This window comes from Penicillium bovifimosum (genome assembly GCF_028826915.1).
Source record: "Penicillium bovifimosum strain IBT 22155 chromosome Unknown utg000002l_segment0_segment0, whole genome shotgun sequence".
Lineage (NCBI taxonomy): Eukaryota > Fungi > Ascomycota > Eurotiomycetes > Eurotiales > Aspergillaceae > Penicillium > Penicillium bovifimosum.
This window is the reverse complement of record NW_026622711.1, coordinates 3,721,937-3,737,577: the sequence shown is the minus strand read 5'-3', so window position 1 is coordinate 3,737,577 and position 15,641 is coordinate 3,721,937. Positions and strand designations below refer to the sequence as shown.

Sequence of the window (15,641 nt, the reverse complement as noted above, 5' to 3'; positions counted from 1 at the left end):
GAGCACTCTGACAATCACTGCCGTGTTTATTACAACTTGACCTCTGATCGTATCCGACCCTTTGACCAGATGGACATCTCCACGGCCGTCCTCTAAGCAACAAGCGACGTGTGACTGCGTGGCCTGCGCCCCTCCCTTACGCTTCCCCATATTGCCCTTGCTCCGCTCCGCTCGACCCTCCCGCTAAACGCGACCTCAATGCAGCCATCCGATACTCAGAACACTTCGCAATAGGTGATACCGAAGCCGACACGGCTAGATGGAGCTATATGGCTTCTGGGCACAACTCAGCATACTCCGCGTCGACCCAGCAGTCGACCCAGCATCGCGCACTGGGTGATGGACGCTCCTCATTCAGTCAGGATGGCGGATCCGTGGATGGAAGCTGGCAGGATGGCATCCCACGAACCGCAAGGAACAAGCGATCCGAGTCGGGCGGCAGCAGCAACATGGGTGGACGCGGAGCGTCATTAGTTCCCTCGTTAACTCCCTCATTAGCACCCTCCACCGGCGGACCAGGCAGCTTCAGCTCGGACCTCAAAAGCATGACTTCACGCAGTGTCACCCCCCGACCAGACGGTACATACAATCGACGCGCCAGCAGATCGATCGGCGAGGAAGATCTACACACTACTGAGGAGCGCCAGGCTCACCTTCGCGACAGGATCGCGAAGGAGATGAAGATCAAGAGCGGAACGGAGAACATGTTGGAGGCACTGCTAGCAAAGCCACCGAAACAGACCAAAGAGCAACGTCTCAGAGTGGAGTCGGAGTTAAGCTCGTCCAACCGCAAGCTGGTCGAATTGCAGCATGAACTGGAAGATGAGATATTACGTGCGCAGGCGCCTTCATCAACTCCCCCACGCAGCAGCCGCATTTCGAATCTTTTCCGAGCCAGCCCTATGCGTTCACCATCTCGAAACAAGGAAGACGTCACACCGGTCAACGGTGAACGAGAGGAATACGGCGAGGGTGACATGGAGTCCCCAACTTATGTCCTCTCGGAAACGCTACAGGCTCTAGAGATTGAGGGGATGTCTCCTGATTTCTATGTTGAGCGTGCCAATAGCTTGGTCGAGTTGTTCAAACGGCATCCCGCACTAAAATATGACCTCGCATGGTCTGTTTTTGGCCTCCGAGTTCAGGTCATGCTCTTGAGTGACAGCAAAGAGGTGGTGGCTGCAGGCTACCGGCTGACACGCTATGCTATTGCTGATCGCAAATCCCTCCAAACAATCCGAACGTTACATACAGATGAACTCGTGATATTGTCCTTAGTGAAAGAAACAAAGGCGAGCATTGAAAGGGAACAGGCGCTGAAGTTTGTGAGAGGCTTCCTGGACGTCAAAGATGGCGTTCGGGAGATATCGCCCGCCGTTGTGCGAACCATTATTGCTGTTGCAGAACATCACGAAGATCGTCTCCGAAACATCTCAATCATGACTGTGGCCGAGATGTTAGTGAAAGACCCAGAACTGGTTGCTTCTGCCGGAGGGTTTGCTGCTCTACATGATGCTCTTGCGGAAGGGACATTTGGCGCCTCCGAGTCTCTGATATCAAGTTTCCTGCATGTTGTGGACACCCCCCACAGTCGCAAGTTTCTCCAGGGATCTGAACTGGAAGCTGTCCTGACACCTTTCACCGACTCATTATCCGACACACTACGCAATGGACGGTTAAAGTCCGCGGCACGGGCGATTTCTGCGATGCTGAAAACTTGGCCCGGGCTGGTAATTCTTGCAAGGCATGATTCACAACCATTGCGTTCTCTCCTTGATTCGCTCCATTACCAAGATCCCATAGCCCGAGACCTGATCATGGAGCTGTTATTTGACGCTTTGCGAATAAAGCCTCCTTCGTGGTCATCGTCCTTCCTCGCGGGCAGGCGACTCACAACCTATGGCAGAGTCTCGAATCTCCGCTCTGAAGCCGAGTCATCAAGGTTCTCCCGCGCGTTCCAGGATTCTAGTGCCAACAAATTCGATCTGACAGCTCATTTCTCCACTCTCATATTGGCAGGTTTGGTCGAGGCAGGGCTCCCGAAGGTATGCATAATTATTTAACAGGTCTAGGTTGAGCGCATGGACTGATCAAACGCAGGTTCTCTCCGATATAATTGAGGATGAGACGGATCTCTCACTCAGACGCAAAGCAACTCTACTACTAACGGAGGTGCTCAAGCTCGCCCATCATTCCTTACCTCAAGCCGTCAGCGCAAAGCTCCAGGTGCTTCCACACCTCATCCCGCCAGCAGTTGACTTTGAGACCGAGAATCACGACCTCTCAACCGCCACTATCTTTCAAATCGATAGTATCAACCGGACATTGGCGCGTTCTGGTGGATATCCCAGTGGACAAGGCCGGTACAATATGGAGAGTGATTTATCCGCTTCCCTGCTTCCCGCTGAGCAAGGAAAAGATAAGATGAGCCCTTCCATGGACGAGACGCAGTTCCGCAATGCCATTCTCGAAACTCACGTCCTGAATACCGTCAACTACACAAAGTGGAAGTGGGACATCATTCATCGCCTAGTCGAAGGTCCTCTCACAAATTCTAAAAGGATGGACGAGGCCATCAAGGGCTCCAAGTTTATGAAACGACTCATTGGCTTTTACCGGCCTTTCAAGTATCGCTTTGCCATGGTTCCAAATACGAAAGCGAATCAGCGATATGTCCGAACGGGCTGTGTTCTCATGCGGACTCTCGTTTCGACCCCCGAGGGCACTAAGTATCTGGCTGAGAATAAGTTCCTGCGGCAGGTTGCGGAATGTCTGGCCCAATTAGATCGCATGAGTGGGCTGACGTCTGCATCTCCACTGTTCTCCAGAGAGCAAATGGGCAGCACTTTGAGTGGAGGCTACTTCGCGATGTTGGGCGCTTTGAGTGGCGATGTGAATGGTCTGCTCATGATGGAGCGGTGGCATATGCTCAACATGTTTTATCACATAATCGAGCTGCAAGGTCGAAACGACCTCATTCAGACTTTGTTAGGAAACATGGATTACAGCCGCGAGAGTCATCTCCGAGTCATGCTTTCCAAGGCGCTGACAATTGGGTCTAAAGAAATCAGGATCTTCGCAACGAGGCTACTCCGCAAATACGCCGTCGGAGACGTCTCCCTTTCGCCTCACGTGGCGATTGGCAATGCAGAATGGGTGGTCAAACTTCTCGTCACTCAACTGTACGATCCCGAGGTCACGGTCTGCCAGGTCGCCGTGAAGATCTTGGAAGAGGCGTGCAACCAGCGGGATTATCTCGAATTTGTGGTGAAATGTCGGCCCTCCCTCGACCACCTGGGTGAAATTGGGGCACCGCTACTTCTCCGGTTCCTCTCAACCTCAGTCGGGTATCATTATCTGGATGGTCTCGATTATATCACGCAAGAGATGGACGACTGGTTTCTTGGCCGCAATGACAGCTATGTTGCTCTCGTTGAGGCCGCTCTTTCCCGAGCATACGTCGAGCAGCCGCGACGTAGCAGTCTTGTCCCGGAAGACTTGGTGGACCTCCAAGATATCGGGTTGGTGCCGCCGCATTTCTACCGGGAACTTGCCAGAACGGCCGAGGGCTGTAAGTTGTTGGAACAGTCAGGACATTTCAATGAATTTGCATGGACGATCCGTGATTTCAGATTGGACGAAGAAGACAACGAAATGCTTCTCAAGGCCAAAGGATGTCTCTGGGCTGTTGGTAATGTTGGCTCCATGGAGCTTGGTGCTCCATTCCTCGATGCCGAGATCATTGAACGCATCGTGGAGATCGCTACCAGTGCGGAGGTTCTCACCATGCGAGGCACTGCTTTCTTCGTTTTGGGCCTGATTTCCCGCAGTCGACATGGACTTCAAGTCCTACGGGGCTTAGGCTGGGATTCCGGTGTTGATCAAAAGGGTGACTCCTTGGGTCTCTGTCTACCTACCGACTTTCGAAAGCTGTTCTCTGTGAGTATCTCCAATCGTCCGATTTTGTCACATTTTACTCATTTAGCTAGATCTCCTTCCCCGGCTTCGACCAAAGAGCCAAACGCACTCCCAAGGAGAAACTCAGAGAAGCTACCACGGACGCTGATCCTGGGAACCAACGGATCCTAAAGTTGATCGTAGATATGGGCAACACCGTGCTGGCCAAACGAGCCGCGTCCGATCTTCATAGGTAAGCTCACAATTCTATTTTGCGACTTCGCCCATCCTTATTTACTAACGATCATCAAATGCAGCATCAAGTCGAAACAGCCCGAGAGATTCCGCCAAGTTCATCTCTTCCGCAAAACCCTCTGCATCCTGGAGAGTCATCACTATAGACTCCCCGCTCGACGCTTCGCTTTGGACCTATTTGATAAGAGCGTCATGCGACGTATTGTTCTCGAAGATTCCGACTCGGAGTCTGACTCGTCAAGTTCACAGTCAGACTAAGCTCCTTTATCGTTTCCGGTCCCAATATACCCTCCAAACCGTCTCATTGGGTGTTTGAATTCTCTTGTATTCTGAGCGACGATTTATGCAGTTCAATCTATGACTTTCGGAATGTTTTTATGCGTACGATCAATGACTCTAGTTTCGCCCTGCGCATCTCGACACGGGCAGGTTCTTTGAAATAGGATATGATTTTGATACCAAATAAACCTAAATCCGGTGAAGTATACCTAAATCCATAGAAACACAAAGAATGGGAAAGTCGTTGATGTGGATGCCGAGACCTCGGCCTGACGCCTGACGCCTGACACCTGACGTGATTCCGATCTAAAGTTGACCCGCATCTGCAGATAAGAGCGGATCCCCAACCAGCTTCACTTTACCCTCAATTTACCCGTCTCTCTTGAATGACCCTTCCCAATCAGCTATTTCTATTCCACTGCCATGGAAGATGCAGTCGAGTCCCCATCCCCACCCCATCTGATTACCGATCCCCTCCCGACCGCGATGGAGAACCCCAAAGCCTCTACCTCCGACCTGTCTAGCGCGAAAGAGCATACAACCGGCGATATACCAGACCTTCCTCATCGCATCGTTCAATTAATTCAGTGCCATCAATGCTCTCGTCCTTTGAGAACCCCACTCCGTCTACCATGCGGCAATACTGTCTGCCGGGAATGTTTACCCCCCGCTCGGCCGCGGACTGGGATCACATACCCCGTGGGTCCGGGGAGAGATCAGGGATTTATATGTCCCTGGCAAGGAAATCAAGCTTGTGTTGGAGAGCACTGTGTGGGGGACTGCGGCGCCGATGTCCTGCTAGGAAAGCTGGTAGGCATTTTTGGAGAAATACTGGGGTCAGAGGCAAATGATGTGTCTCAGGATTTGTCTAGCGATGGAGTACCATCAGTGCAATGGAAAACCAATGAGCAAAGCCATATTGAAAGCGCACATTTGCAGTCGGACGGGTGGCTTCAGGGAATATACAAATTGGCGCGCGAAGGCCGGTTTCCGTCAGATCCATGCGAGGTTATCTATGGGGAACCCGGAGTCTCAGGGGAAAACACAAAAAGGCAGGATCTCATCCACTTCCAAACATTACGGGACAGCCTTCGCTCTGAGTTGGATTGCCAGGTTTGCTATGCGCTCATTCTGGACCCAATGACCACGCCTTGCGGTCACACCTTCTGCCGGACGTGTGTCGCGCGGGTCTTGGACCATACCGATCTGTGTCCCATCTGCCGGCGCAAGCTGGATATGCATGCTCTACACTCAGAGCCCTTGAATCAGACCGTGGCAAGACTGATCGACTACTTTCATCCTGATGAGATCGCTGTCAGGCGGGAGAGCAGTGCGCAGGATGAAACAGACACAGATTACGAGAAGAACTTACCGCTCTTTGTGTGCACACTAGCGTTTCCGACAATGCCGACTTTCCTCCATGTCTTCGAGCCCAGGTACCGACTCATGATTCGGCGGGTTGTCGCGAGTGGACATGGAAAGTTTGGCATGGTCATGTACAATCGGCGGGGAGGGGTACAGCCCGACCAACTAGAGGATGTCCCTTTTATGCGATATGGGACGCTCTTGATGATCGAACGGTATGAGCTGCTTCCAGATGGTCGCAGTCTGGTGGTGGCCACCGGCATATCGCGGTTTAGGATACTCGACTCGAGAATGCGAGATGGCTACCACATTGCCAAAACAGAGCGCGTAAATGATATTTCGATAGCGGAGGAGGAGCGACTTGAGTCATTGGAGACCTCACCAAATGGTGTCGATGCTCCGACGGAGAATGCGTCTGATCCACCCTTGGACTCGATGTCCACTCAGCGGCTACTCCTCTATGCGAGAGAGTTCATCAGCAATCAGCGCAGATCAGGTGCTCCTTGGCTGCATCCGCGTGTCATGTTGGCATATGGACCCATTCCTGTAGACCCGGTCCGCTTCCCATGGTGGTTTGCAAGCATTTTGCCCATCTCGGAAGAAGAGAAATATCCTATACTCGCTTCTACGAGTGTTAGGGAAAGACTGAAACTCTCAGCGAGATGGGCGAGACAACTCGAGGCTCGTGATTGGTAGGTTTAACGTTCATTCTTCTTAAATTGCTATTCTGACATGTTTGAACAGGTCTACTCGCTCATCCGTCTACTCTGTCTTATGACTATCCGTCCCTCTCCTTATCTTCTGCATCATCCCTCTCTTTCTGGGGCCTCTAACGAGATTCTACACCGCGATATCGCCAAACGTCCTCACATCATGGACACCGTTCTCTCTCTCGGTCTCGGTCTCATTTGGGGGTCCTGGTCTTTCTTATCCCGGTAGTGGCTCACCTACACAAGACGCAGGTACTCAACACCGTGTGGATCAAGAAGAGCAGAGAGATGCTTCATACATCCCTCAAGGATTCGTGATTGGTGCCTTCCTGGTGATCTTCTGCGCACAGGTTGGTGTCAATTACCTGCATGCTCTTCGAAATCGACGACGCAGGCGACGATTCTTGCAATTGCAGTTTCCGCAGCCTTTACCCCAGCGGGATCGGGGAGAAGACCGTGGCCTGAATCAAGAACCTGCGGCCAATGCGAATGCCAGAGAGGGAAATGCACGAGATATTGCAGAGGGACGCCCTGTTACAGAATCAAATCATGGAACTGGATAGCACAGTTCCGACACACATAACTATTCGATGCACAAAAGTCATCTCGGTCCTCGGGGGTGCAAGTGCACATATCTTTCCCCATCCCAGCGATACCTATACCCTTCTTTTTGACGAGATTTACGATTCTTCTACTGTTGTTTCCTTACATATTTGTCCAAGACTGTTGTACATATTGTATCTATTGAAGGTCAAAATATTGATGCCCATACTTCCAAAGTTCCAATGCTGCCGTGTGCCCGTCTGAGTGTCCGGCACGTCTTAGGTTCGATATAGATCACCACCTTGTAGGCAAGTGAGAATACCTTCCTAGACTACATACATCTTGCATGAACTCCGATAGACACTGAACAGACCAGCAGAAGGTGTCTAGACCAAAGGACATCGTTCTACCAATCATACCTGCAACTTTCGCTAGTTAGTTAGTTAGGTAGCCCGCTCTATAAAAAAGCTTACGTAATGGGGTGTATCCGCCGCGTCTTCGAGGTCCTAGGTTCAACCAAACCTCAAACAGCCAACAAGCACGCGATGACTTCAACTTGAAGAGGAAAAATTGAAACCTCCAGATACCTTCCTATCCAAGTCTCATCAAGCACTAAATAGCAGACCAGATAGCCCGCACCGCAACCATGACATCGCTCTCCTTGTCCCTCAGCCCACCAGCCTTAGTCCAGCTCCACGATGCCCTGATATGTCTGTCCAAATTCAGCGAAACAGTCTCCATTGAAGCAGAGCCTGATCTCGTAAGTTATTTTCTCTTGATCTGACCACTCGAGAGGGTCTAGAGACCAACAATTGACGGGACATTGCGTTGACTGTTGACTGACTTGCGCCAGCTCCGCCTGAGTGCGCTCAATTCCACTAAGACGGGGTTTGCCTCCTTTGCCTTTGAGAAAGAGGTTTACTTCCAGTCGTATTCTTTTGAGGCTGGCGGTGATGGTCGCGGTGTTTCGATGGATCGGTTCTTTTGTCAGATCTATATTAAGGCAAGTGTAGTAGATTGATTGTTCTCGTTGGATTCTACTCAAGCATGTTTGGAGTGAGTATGTCGGTATCTTGGGCTGACTTATTAAAGGCACTTTTGTCAATTTTCCGTGGTCGAATTGACAGGAATAAGGATACGGCCGTTGAACGATGTGATATGGAATTGCATGAAGACCTGCAGCAGACTGAATGTAGATTGACAGTGAAGATGATCTGTGGGCTTGGTAAGATCCTTGCAGTTGGTTTGGATTGGATATCTCTGACGTTTCTTCTAGGGGTGATTAAATCATATAAGCTCACCTACGAGCCAGCGGCAGTCCAGCATGCGGTTTTCGATAAGTCTAAAGCAACTAGCATGTGGGCTGCTGATCCGCGATTCCTTAAGCAGGTCGTTGAGCATTTCAGTCCATCTGCTGAGCAGCTGGATATGTACTCTGATTCCGGCAAGGCTGTGTTTACGAGTTTTACAACGAAGATCACGGAGGGAAAAGGTATGTCGAATACACTGCCAGGTATAAGTTCTAGACTGACATTCAGACAGAGGTGCTAAAGCACCCGGTGCATACATCGGTAGCAGCAGATAAGCGCGACTTCCAGGAATACTGGGTCGAAGAGAACATGCATGTCGCGATCAACCTGAAAGATTTCAAAGCTGTCGTCGCCCACGCCGAAACAGCAAATGCCACTGTGACAGCACGGTATACCCGGCCCTGCAAACCTCTCCAACTGGCGTATTCATTCGAAGGCATCACTGCAGAGTTCACGGTCATGACCCGCGGCCAAGCGGATGGTGAAGACGTCCCGACATCCTCGCGAGCGACAATCCCGCGACAAACACCCGCGCCTGTCGCGACATCAGTAGCTAGGCCTCGGCCGTCGGCAACTGTCAGTATGGAGATGCTGCCGCCACCACCACCACGGAGCAGATCGATTCGTCCTCTGAATGGATCGTCTACGCAGGAAAACCTGAGTCAGAGAGCTAGCACGAATCAGCCATTGGCGTCTGGTCTTTCGATGGAATTCGATGCTCTCTTCGTGCCTGCTGACGATGATAGAGAGTGGGATGAAATGAATGAAGAAGAGGAGCCACAAGATATTCTCGGGTGGGATGCGTCCGGAACGCAGGTATGTGATGAAATTTGTCGTGATGGGTGTGGTAGATGTGGCTGACCGATTGACCAGGATGCATTCGGGGCATCTATCCGCGACGCAGAGCCAACCTTGGCAAGGCAGGATGCATCTCGATCCGACGAGCAGGACGATGAAATGGGTCTTCCACCGACACAACGATTATCCCAGGTATGTGGAGTCCGGCTCTTGCAACTTTGACTGGCGTGTGCTGATAGCATGTAGGTTCGCCGATATGGTCTCTTCGACTGAGCAATGCTTCGAGGAAGTCGAAGTAGCACTCTCGGGACTGCGAAAGCCAAATGAAAATCATTCAAGAAGGATCCAGCTCGTCGCACACCCGGCTCCAACGCCGACGACCTTCCCATCCACTGCTTCAGGGAGCGAAACCACATTATATCTACCCGATACATTCCCTTGGGAATCCGTATCCGGCCCACAATTCCCATGCTCGCCCCATCCAAAAGCCGCAACTCGACCGTCTTCCAGGAGCGCAAGGGCATGCTCGCTACCGACAGCGAACTTGACCGGGGTCGGAAGTTCCGACGGTGGAAGCTGTCCTCGATCATTGCGCCCCCAAGCAACAAGAGACCCGGCAGACCCAGACTGGGAACCAGTCTGGCCCTCAACCGAAGACCAAGACCCAGAGCACATAGCCTCCACCCGTTCCCGTCCCGGAGCAGCATGTACATAAACCCCATGCCAACTAGCCCCAATATCAGCACACCCATAAGGAACAGACCCCTCACACCCTCCACACCCCTTCTCTTCCCCAGCAAGCCCCAGACCCGCATCCACCTCCGCACCCGGCACCGCAAGTAAATCCGGCACCCGCAACACACCCCAGCGATTGCCCCAATCACCAAGAACAACAAACCTACCCCTTCCAGAAACAACCGTAAACTCCCTTCCACAAGCCACATTCTCCGCGAAAAACGGAACCCAAATCTTCACAGGCGAATAAGCAATCTTCCCCGCCGAATTCCCAGCTCCAAGCTGCCCCTTCCGCGCAGCACCCCATCCATAAACAGATCCGTCCGAAAGCACAACAGCCGAATGAGCCATCCCGCTCGCTAGCGCGGTGATTTCCGTACCCTCCGGCGGAAACGAACTCATACAGGACCAAAACCCGGGGACGGGCGACTCTATTCCAACGCCCAGCTCGCCCTTGGGCGACGAGCCGAAGACGAAAACCCGGTCTTGGCGGCTAGAGTCTGGCTCTTGGCTGCACGGCACGGAAGCCACTGCAATCGTTCCTTCCCATGTAGCGGAAACATGCTTGAATTTGGAAACTGCGGTGTCGGACACGGGGTCTGTGAGGATTACCTTGCGGAAGCGTAGGAGATTCGTGCCATTTGAGGCTTCTGTCTGGCTCTGATTCTGGCTCTGGTTTGTGGGCTTGCGCGGCCCGCACCGTCCATCCGTGTTGCAGCCGGCGGCGTAGAGGACGCCACTGGTTGTTAGGAGGAGGGTATGATTCCCGCCTGCTGCGATGGTGGTGATTTTATTTCCGTTGGTGGGGTTGTTGGAGTTTGGGTCTTCAAAGAGACATTGCGTTGGTGTTGAGACGTCGTCTTCGTGGCCGATGCCTAGTTGGCCTGAGCCGTTTGAGCCGAAGGCGAAGATATTCATTTCTCTTGTTTTTTTTTGCTGGTTTTTTCCTCTTATATTCTATGCTTTTAGATGGGTTCGGGTGACGCTGTCCATAGCCATACATCAATGTGCTCTTGTACGGAGTACTGCGTAGTCTCGTGACGGCGCATTACCCCATTAGGTTTAGCTTCGTCTTTTCGGGTTTAGCGTCATGAGTTGTCTATCAATGTTTGGTCTGTTCCACTTGTAGGGACTTCAGTCTTCACAGGCATCTGTTACTTGTTTCGCCCAGATCTGACGTAGAAGTCAATGAAAATGGCTCATTATGGCTGGTTGCGGTTGTTACTGTGTTGTAAAGTGGTGACGCCAATAGGAGGGAGCATCCGGTGCCTTTTTGGTGTCCGGCAAGTTCATCGGATACTACCGGTGACGGTATCCTTCGCATTCATCGGAGCTGGCTACGAAGGCGCTTACTTCGTAGGCATATCTTCTAGGATCACTCTTGCAATCTTGTTCATGGTTTGAATAGGATGTTTGTAAAATGGTAGTTCTTTTGAAAATGATATGGTAGCAAGTTCACCATTAGGAATCAGCGCAGTAAGTGGTATCAAGATCTAATCACATCGAGCGAAGGCCCGCTTCATGCATCAAGCAAAAATCATGCGTCCAGTTCATGTAGTATGCAAGTTTGACAAAATCGACTCAGTAAATATGCATGGTAAGGTATGAAGCCAAGCAAAAACAGCAGAAAGAAAATTCAATTAGACACGAGAAGAACCCCTATTATTGCTTCTCATTTGAGTAGTTGTCTTCGGACTCGCTCTCCGCAGGCGGAGGCAAGGCAAAGTTGTCCTGTTTGGAGGGGACAGTCTTCTCCATGCCCTTGAACATGGGGCTGGTGCGATGGAAGTAGGTGTGAACATGGCCCTCGAGAAGGGTGTCGTCGGTATCAAATGTGGTGTCATTTGCGTTCTCCTTCTCGGCGACCTTGGCTGCCATGGCAGACTCCCACTCGATGCGGTACTCCTCGACTTTGCGTTGGTAATCGAGCTCGGCATTGTAGAAGCGGCCCTTCTTGAGAATGTAGCGCTCATACCATGACAGGTGCTTGGGGTGGACAGCAGGTCCATGGTACTCCTCCTCTTTACCCTGACGGAGGTATTCCCAACGGCGCTCCTGCTCCTTGAGATCCAGACCAGTGGTGTCCGGGAGGAAGAACGCAGTGATCACAGCACCAAGCAGACCGAACCAAGGCACCACGTAGAACTTGGTCTGGGTGTCGATGTAGTTGTACAGGACGGCAGCCAGAAGGGCACCGGCCTTACCCCAGGCAGCAGACATACCGTGAGCAGATGCACGAATAGGGGTGGGGAACACCTCTGCGGCAACCAGGAAAGAGACCGAGTTCGGGCCAAACTGGTTGAAGAAAGAGCTGAGGAAGTACATGGCCTGGAAAGACCTGATGTTCTCGGGCCGGCGGTAGTAATCGAAGTTGAAGGCAGGGACGACGAACAAAATGAAACAGAGCAGGAAACCGATGATCTGCATCCATTTGCGGCCGTACAGCTTGTTGTCGATCAGGAAAGAGGCCATGTAGTATCCGCAAAGCGAGACACCGACATTGCACAAATTCCACAGCCAAGTGGGCATGACGGACTCGGAGGCGGGGCTGATGACCTTGATAAACTCGCTCTGGAAGAGCTTGTTGCCGTAGAAGAAGACATCGTTGGCGAACCAGCCGCCAGCAGTGGCAAAGATGCGGAATCCGAAGTGGTGGAAGGTCAGCTTGAGAGACTGGGCATCGTAACCAGTAACGGAGGCCTTCTTCTTGGCAGCGGCGAGTTGCTTGCTGGCAGCCTTCATGTGGTAGGCACGGTAGTACACGAGCCAGAGGGTGCCAACGGCCGGAATGGCGAAGGAAACACGGTAGGTCCACTGAACAGCAACAGCAGAGTAGGGGTTGTTGCCGCTACCGTGGTGGAAACAGAGCAGGAGGATGATGAGCAGAACCTGGTTGAAGAATTGACCCCAACCCTGCATCAGGAAGGCACTGGTAACCTTGCGGCCACGGTGCAGACGATCTTCCTTGGTGGAGATCTTGCCAGAGCCGACAGCGTTTTCCATACCGCTGGTGGCGGTCATGGGGTACTCACCGCCGACACCAATGCCGTAGATGAAAAGAGACCAGGCATAGCAGATAACCCAGCCATTCTGTGTCACGCCCCAGGCGGCAGTGAGCATGATGAGACCGAGAAGCATGATAGCAGCATCTTGGATCAAACCCCAGCGACGGCCAATCCTAAACCCCAAGTTAACTCTGTTCTAAGCCTCAAAGGGCCTCTGCAATTTCGGCTTACCAGTCACCCAAAACTCCAACCAGTACCTGACCCACGATGATACCAATGATTTCGAGATATTCGATGGCGGAGAGCCACGACTGGCTGCAAATCTCAGCCGTATCCCAGCATGCCGGGAAAGCCTTCTCAAAGAGAGGCTTAATGTTGCCGATGGAGAACAGCACATAACCCTCCAGACCGAGACCAGCACCGGGGAGAACCATGTTGCGGAAGTAGTAAGAAACAGGGGAGAGCGGGTCCTTCTTGACCATGGCCCAAATATCGCTCAATTCCCGCTTGGCTTCTTGGTTGTCGTATGCGGTGACGAAACGAATCTTCTTGAGAAGCGGCAAATCGGCCCAGTAGGTGCCCTCGGGGGTATAACTGTCATCGGGGCGGATGAGGGAATCGAAAGCACCCTTCTCGTGGATATCCATGTCCTCCAGTGGGTTATGGTCTCCCGTCATATCAGGCCCATGGGGGGCACGAGGTCCAAAGTCGGTCATTGTGTGTGAGTGTTCTGGAGTGTTCCCTCAAAGCTCGAGTGTCGCGTGAGCAGGGATTTCGCCTGATAACAGGTTCAATTCCGGGGGAGGGAAAGAAAACTCGGGATGGCCACGAAGATTGGAGTGTGGGTGAACTCCAGTCGAGAGAAGTGGCGACAAGACTATCTTATAGAAAGACGAGAAGGTGGGAGGAGAAAATTAGGAAAGTCGGAGCAACCGAAGAGATTGGGGGCACATGTAACGAGGCAATGATAAGTTCAGTGGCGGGTCTCCACCGAAACCCAGAAAAAAAGCCACAAAAGAAAAAGAAAAAAATCGAAAGGAACCACTGTGATGGCTCCATCTTGGTTGCGTTGGGATCTGCTTGGCCCTTGGCCCTGGAGGTTTTCTTGGTGCGGATCTTTTTTAGTCTGACTTTGGCTCCGGAAACAGATTTTCTACTTAAAGTGGGTCCAAGTGGGTCTAAGCGGAGTTAATCTGGAGCTGTCAACAACCAATCAACTATGCACGTGGTGGCAGAATTCGGATGCAGATTCTCACCGCCTGCGGTTCACGGCAGATCACCCCAAAGAATCGCGGGGCGAATAAAAGTTTGTGATGGTTGGATGATCCTGAGATGTTGATCTCACTGAAAGGTGTGTTGTACAACGGGCTTATGTATGAATTACTCGACTAACAGGGCCGATTGCCAGGTAGCGATATTCTTTCAATGCCAATTGGCAATGGATTGTCTCGGACACAGTGGCGATTGCTTTCACCGACAAGTACAACTTAGCGAACTTACAAGTCTTCTCGGATACAGGGGAAATGTCATTTGCGCTTCGACACGCGGACCCGCGGTCCGGAGGCATTGTCTATAATGGGCCTTTCGATATTAAAGACCCCTCTATCCCGGCAAGATCCAAGCCGATTCTGAATGGACCACCAGTCAAAAAAAGACGGGCCGCACATTCTGGCCATTGACGTAGTGGCAAGAAAGTTCCACACTAGTCGTCCACCCGGTAACTCTCTCCAAGATATGCAGGATCTCTGGCCACTCAGCGTGCAGTATTTGGACATGTGCAATCCTCTCCTCCGCAATCTTCCTTCCTAATCTGCGCATCTATCAACCACGTGGTATCAGCTCGCGAGTCACTGTTATGCTTCATGTCATCCTATTTCGTGTTCAATCTGACTTTTAATAACCGCAATGCATTTAGACGAGATGTTCGATGAATTCCGCTTCAAATGGAACCCAAACAACCCTGCTATGAACCAGCTAGCACTGATATAACCTCCTAAGTTGATGCATGCGACACCTCTATGTCAAGCACATTGCAGAACCTTGGCTAAAGCTTGCTTTCATCTCTCGGTCTCTCGGCACAGTCTAAGCTTTCCAAGCGCAATTCAGTTGCTACCAAGCAATAGACGAGGCGTCGCCAAGTGAGCTTCTACAAGGCTTGGTGCTTCAAAGTTCACGGCAGAGTGGATTGAATTGGCACGCACGTGCTCCTACTGTGTATGGCGGGTGGTCTTTCGTTAAAGTTAGGCCACGCGTTTGATGGCTCGGACCAGACTCCACCCCTGCTTCGGACTTTATCAACCGCATGGTGTGCCTTGCATATGTCATGCTGTAGATTGCAGTACATCGGAGTTCTTTGTGGTCTCTCAGGGGCTGCGCTACATGGTGCCAGATTTATAATCTTCTGCGTATTTCATTCTCACGGACCTCTTAGTCTAGGTTAACTCGAGTCCATTCTGGATTGTGTTGCCTGCATCGTTTGATTGTCAACCTTCAAAGCACCTAATATCTCGAGTCCCTACGATCTTCTCGAGGATAAATGGGCCCCAGCTAAAGATCTCCCTTGATTTCCGCTAGCTAACCTCTCATCCTAAGGCCGGACTTCGACCTAAATCTTCTTATCAGAGATCTCATCCTTCCTTACACCTTGAAAAGTGCTATCACCGTGCTTTCCCTGCATGGTCTGCTCCTAGGTATCCCACCCGCCGAAACTCTTTCGGGATGTCGCCTCTTTCTCCCCGGGGGCA

General features: G+C 51.7%; 5 protein-coding genes across 5 annotated transcripts; 3 read left to right on the top strand and 2 right to left on the bottom strand.

Annotated features, from left to right (window-relative positions):
* Positions 1 to 269: 269 nt before the first annotated feature.
* N7515_002605 (putative cytosolic regulator Pianissimo) lies at positions 270 to 4,410 on the top strand (the record flags this gene model as incomplete). Its single annotated transcript, XM_056663349.1, has 4 exons — positions 270 to 2,045; positions 2,101 to 3,939; positions 3,990 to 4,150; positions 4,215 to 4,410. 4 exons carry the CDS (start codon positions 270 to 272, stop codon positions 4,408 to 4,410), a joined length of 3,972 nt encoding a protein of 1,323 aa, XP_056525462.1.
* Positions 4,411 to 4,854: 444 nt separating this feature from the next.
* N7515_002604 (uncharacterized protein) lies at positions 4,855 to 6,492 on the top strand (the record flags this gene model as incomplete). Its single annotated transcript, XM_056663348.1, has 1 exon — positions 4,855 to 6,492. The coding sequence occupies one exon, from the start codon at positions 4,855 to 4,857 to the stop codon at positions 6,490 to 6,492; it is 1,638 nt and encodes a 545-aa protein (XP_056525461.1).
* A 1,203-nt stretch (positions 6,493 to 7,695) lies between these two features.
* Positions 7,696 to 9,430, top strand: N7515_002603 (uncharacterized protein; the record flags this gene model as incomplete). Its single annotated transcript, XM_056663347.1, has 7 exons — positions 7,696 to 7,809; positions 7,903 to 8,061; positions 8,142 to 8,274; positions 8,326 to 8,541; positions 8,592 to 9,175; positions 9,233 to 9,349; positions 9,404 to 9,430. The coding sequence occupies 7 exons, from the start codon at positions 7,696 to 7,698 to the stop codon at positions 9,428 to 9,430; spliced, it is 1,350 nt and encodes a 449-aa protein (XP_056525460.1).
* Positions 9,431 to 9,487: 57 nt separating this feature from the next.
* On the bottom strand, positions 9,488 to 10,810 carry N7515_002602 (RCC1 domain-containing protein; the record flags this gene model as incomplete). Its single annotated transcript, XM_056663346.1, has 1 exon — positions 9,488 to 10,810. One exon carries the CDS (start codon positions 10,808 to 10,810, stop codon positions 9,488 to 9,490), a length of 1,323 nt encoding a protein of 440 aa, XP_056525459.1.
* Positions 10,811 to 11,554: 744 nt separating this feature from the next.
* On the bottom strand, positions 11,555 to 13,613 carry N7515_002601 (putative MFS phosphate transporter; the record flags this gene model as incomplete). Its single annotated transcript, XM_056663345.1, has 2 exons — positions 11,555 to 13,070; positions 13,129 to 13,613. The coding sequence occupies 2 exons, from the start codon at positions 13,611 to 13,613 to the stop codon at positions 11,555 to 11,557; spliced, it is 2,001 nt and encodes a 666-aa protein (XP_056525458.1).
* Between the last annotated feature and the right edge of the window lie 2,028 nt (positions 13,614 to 15,641).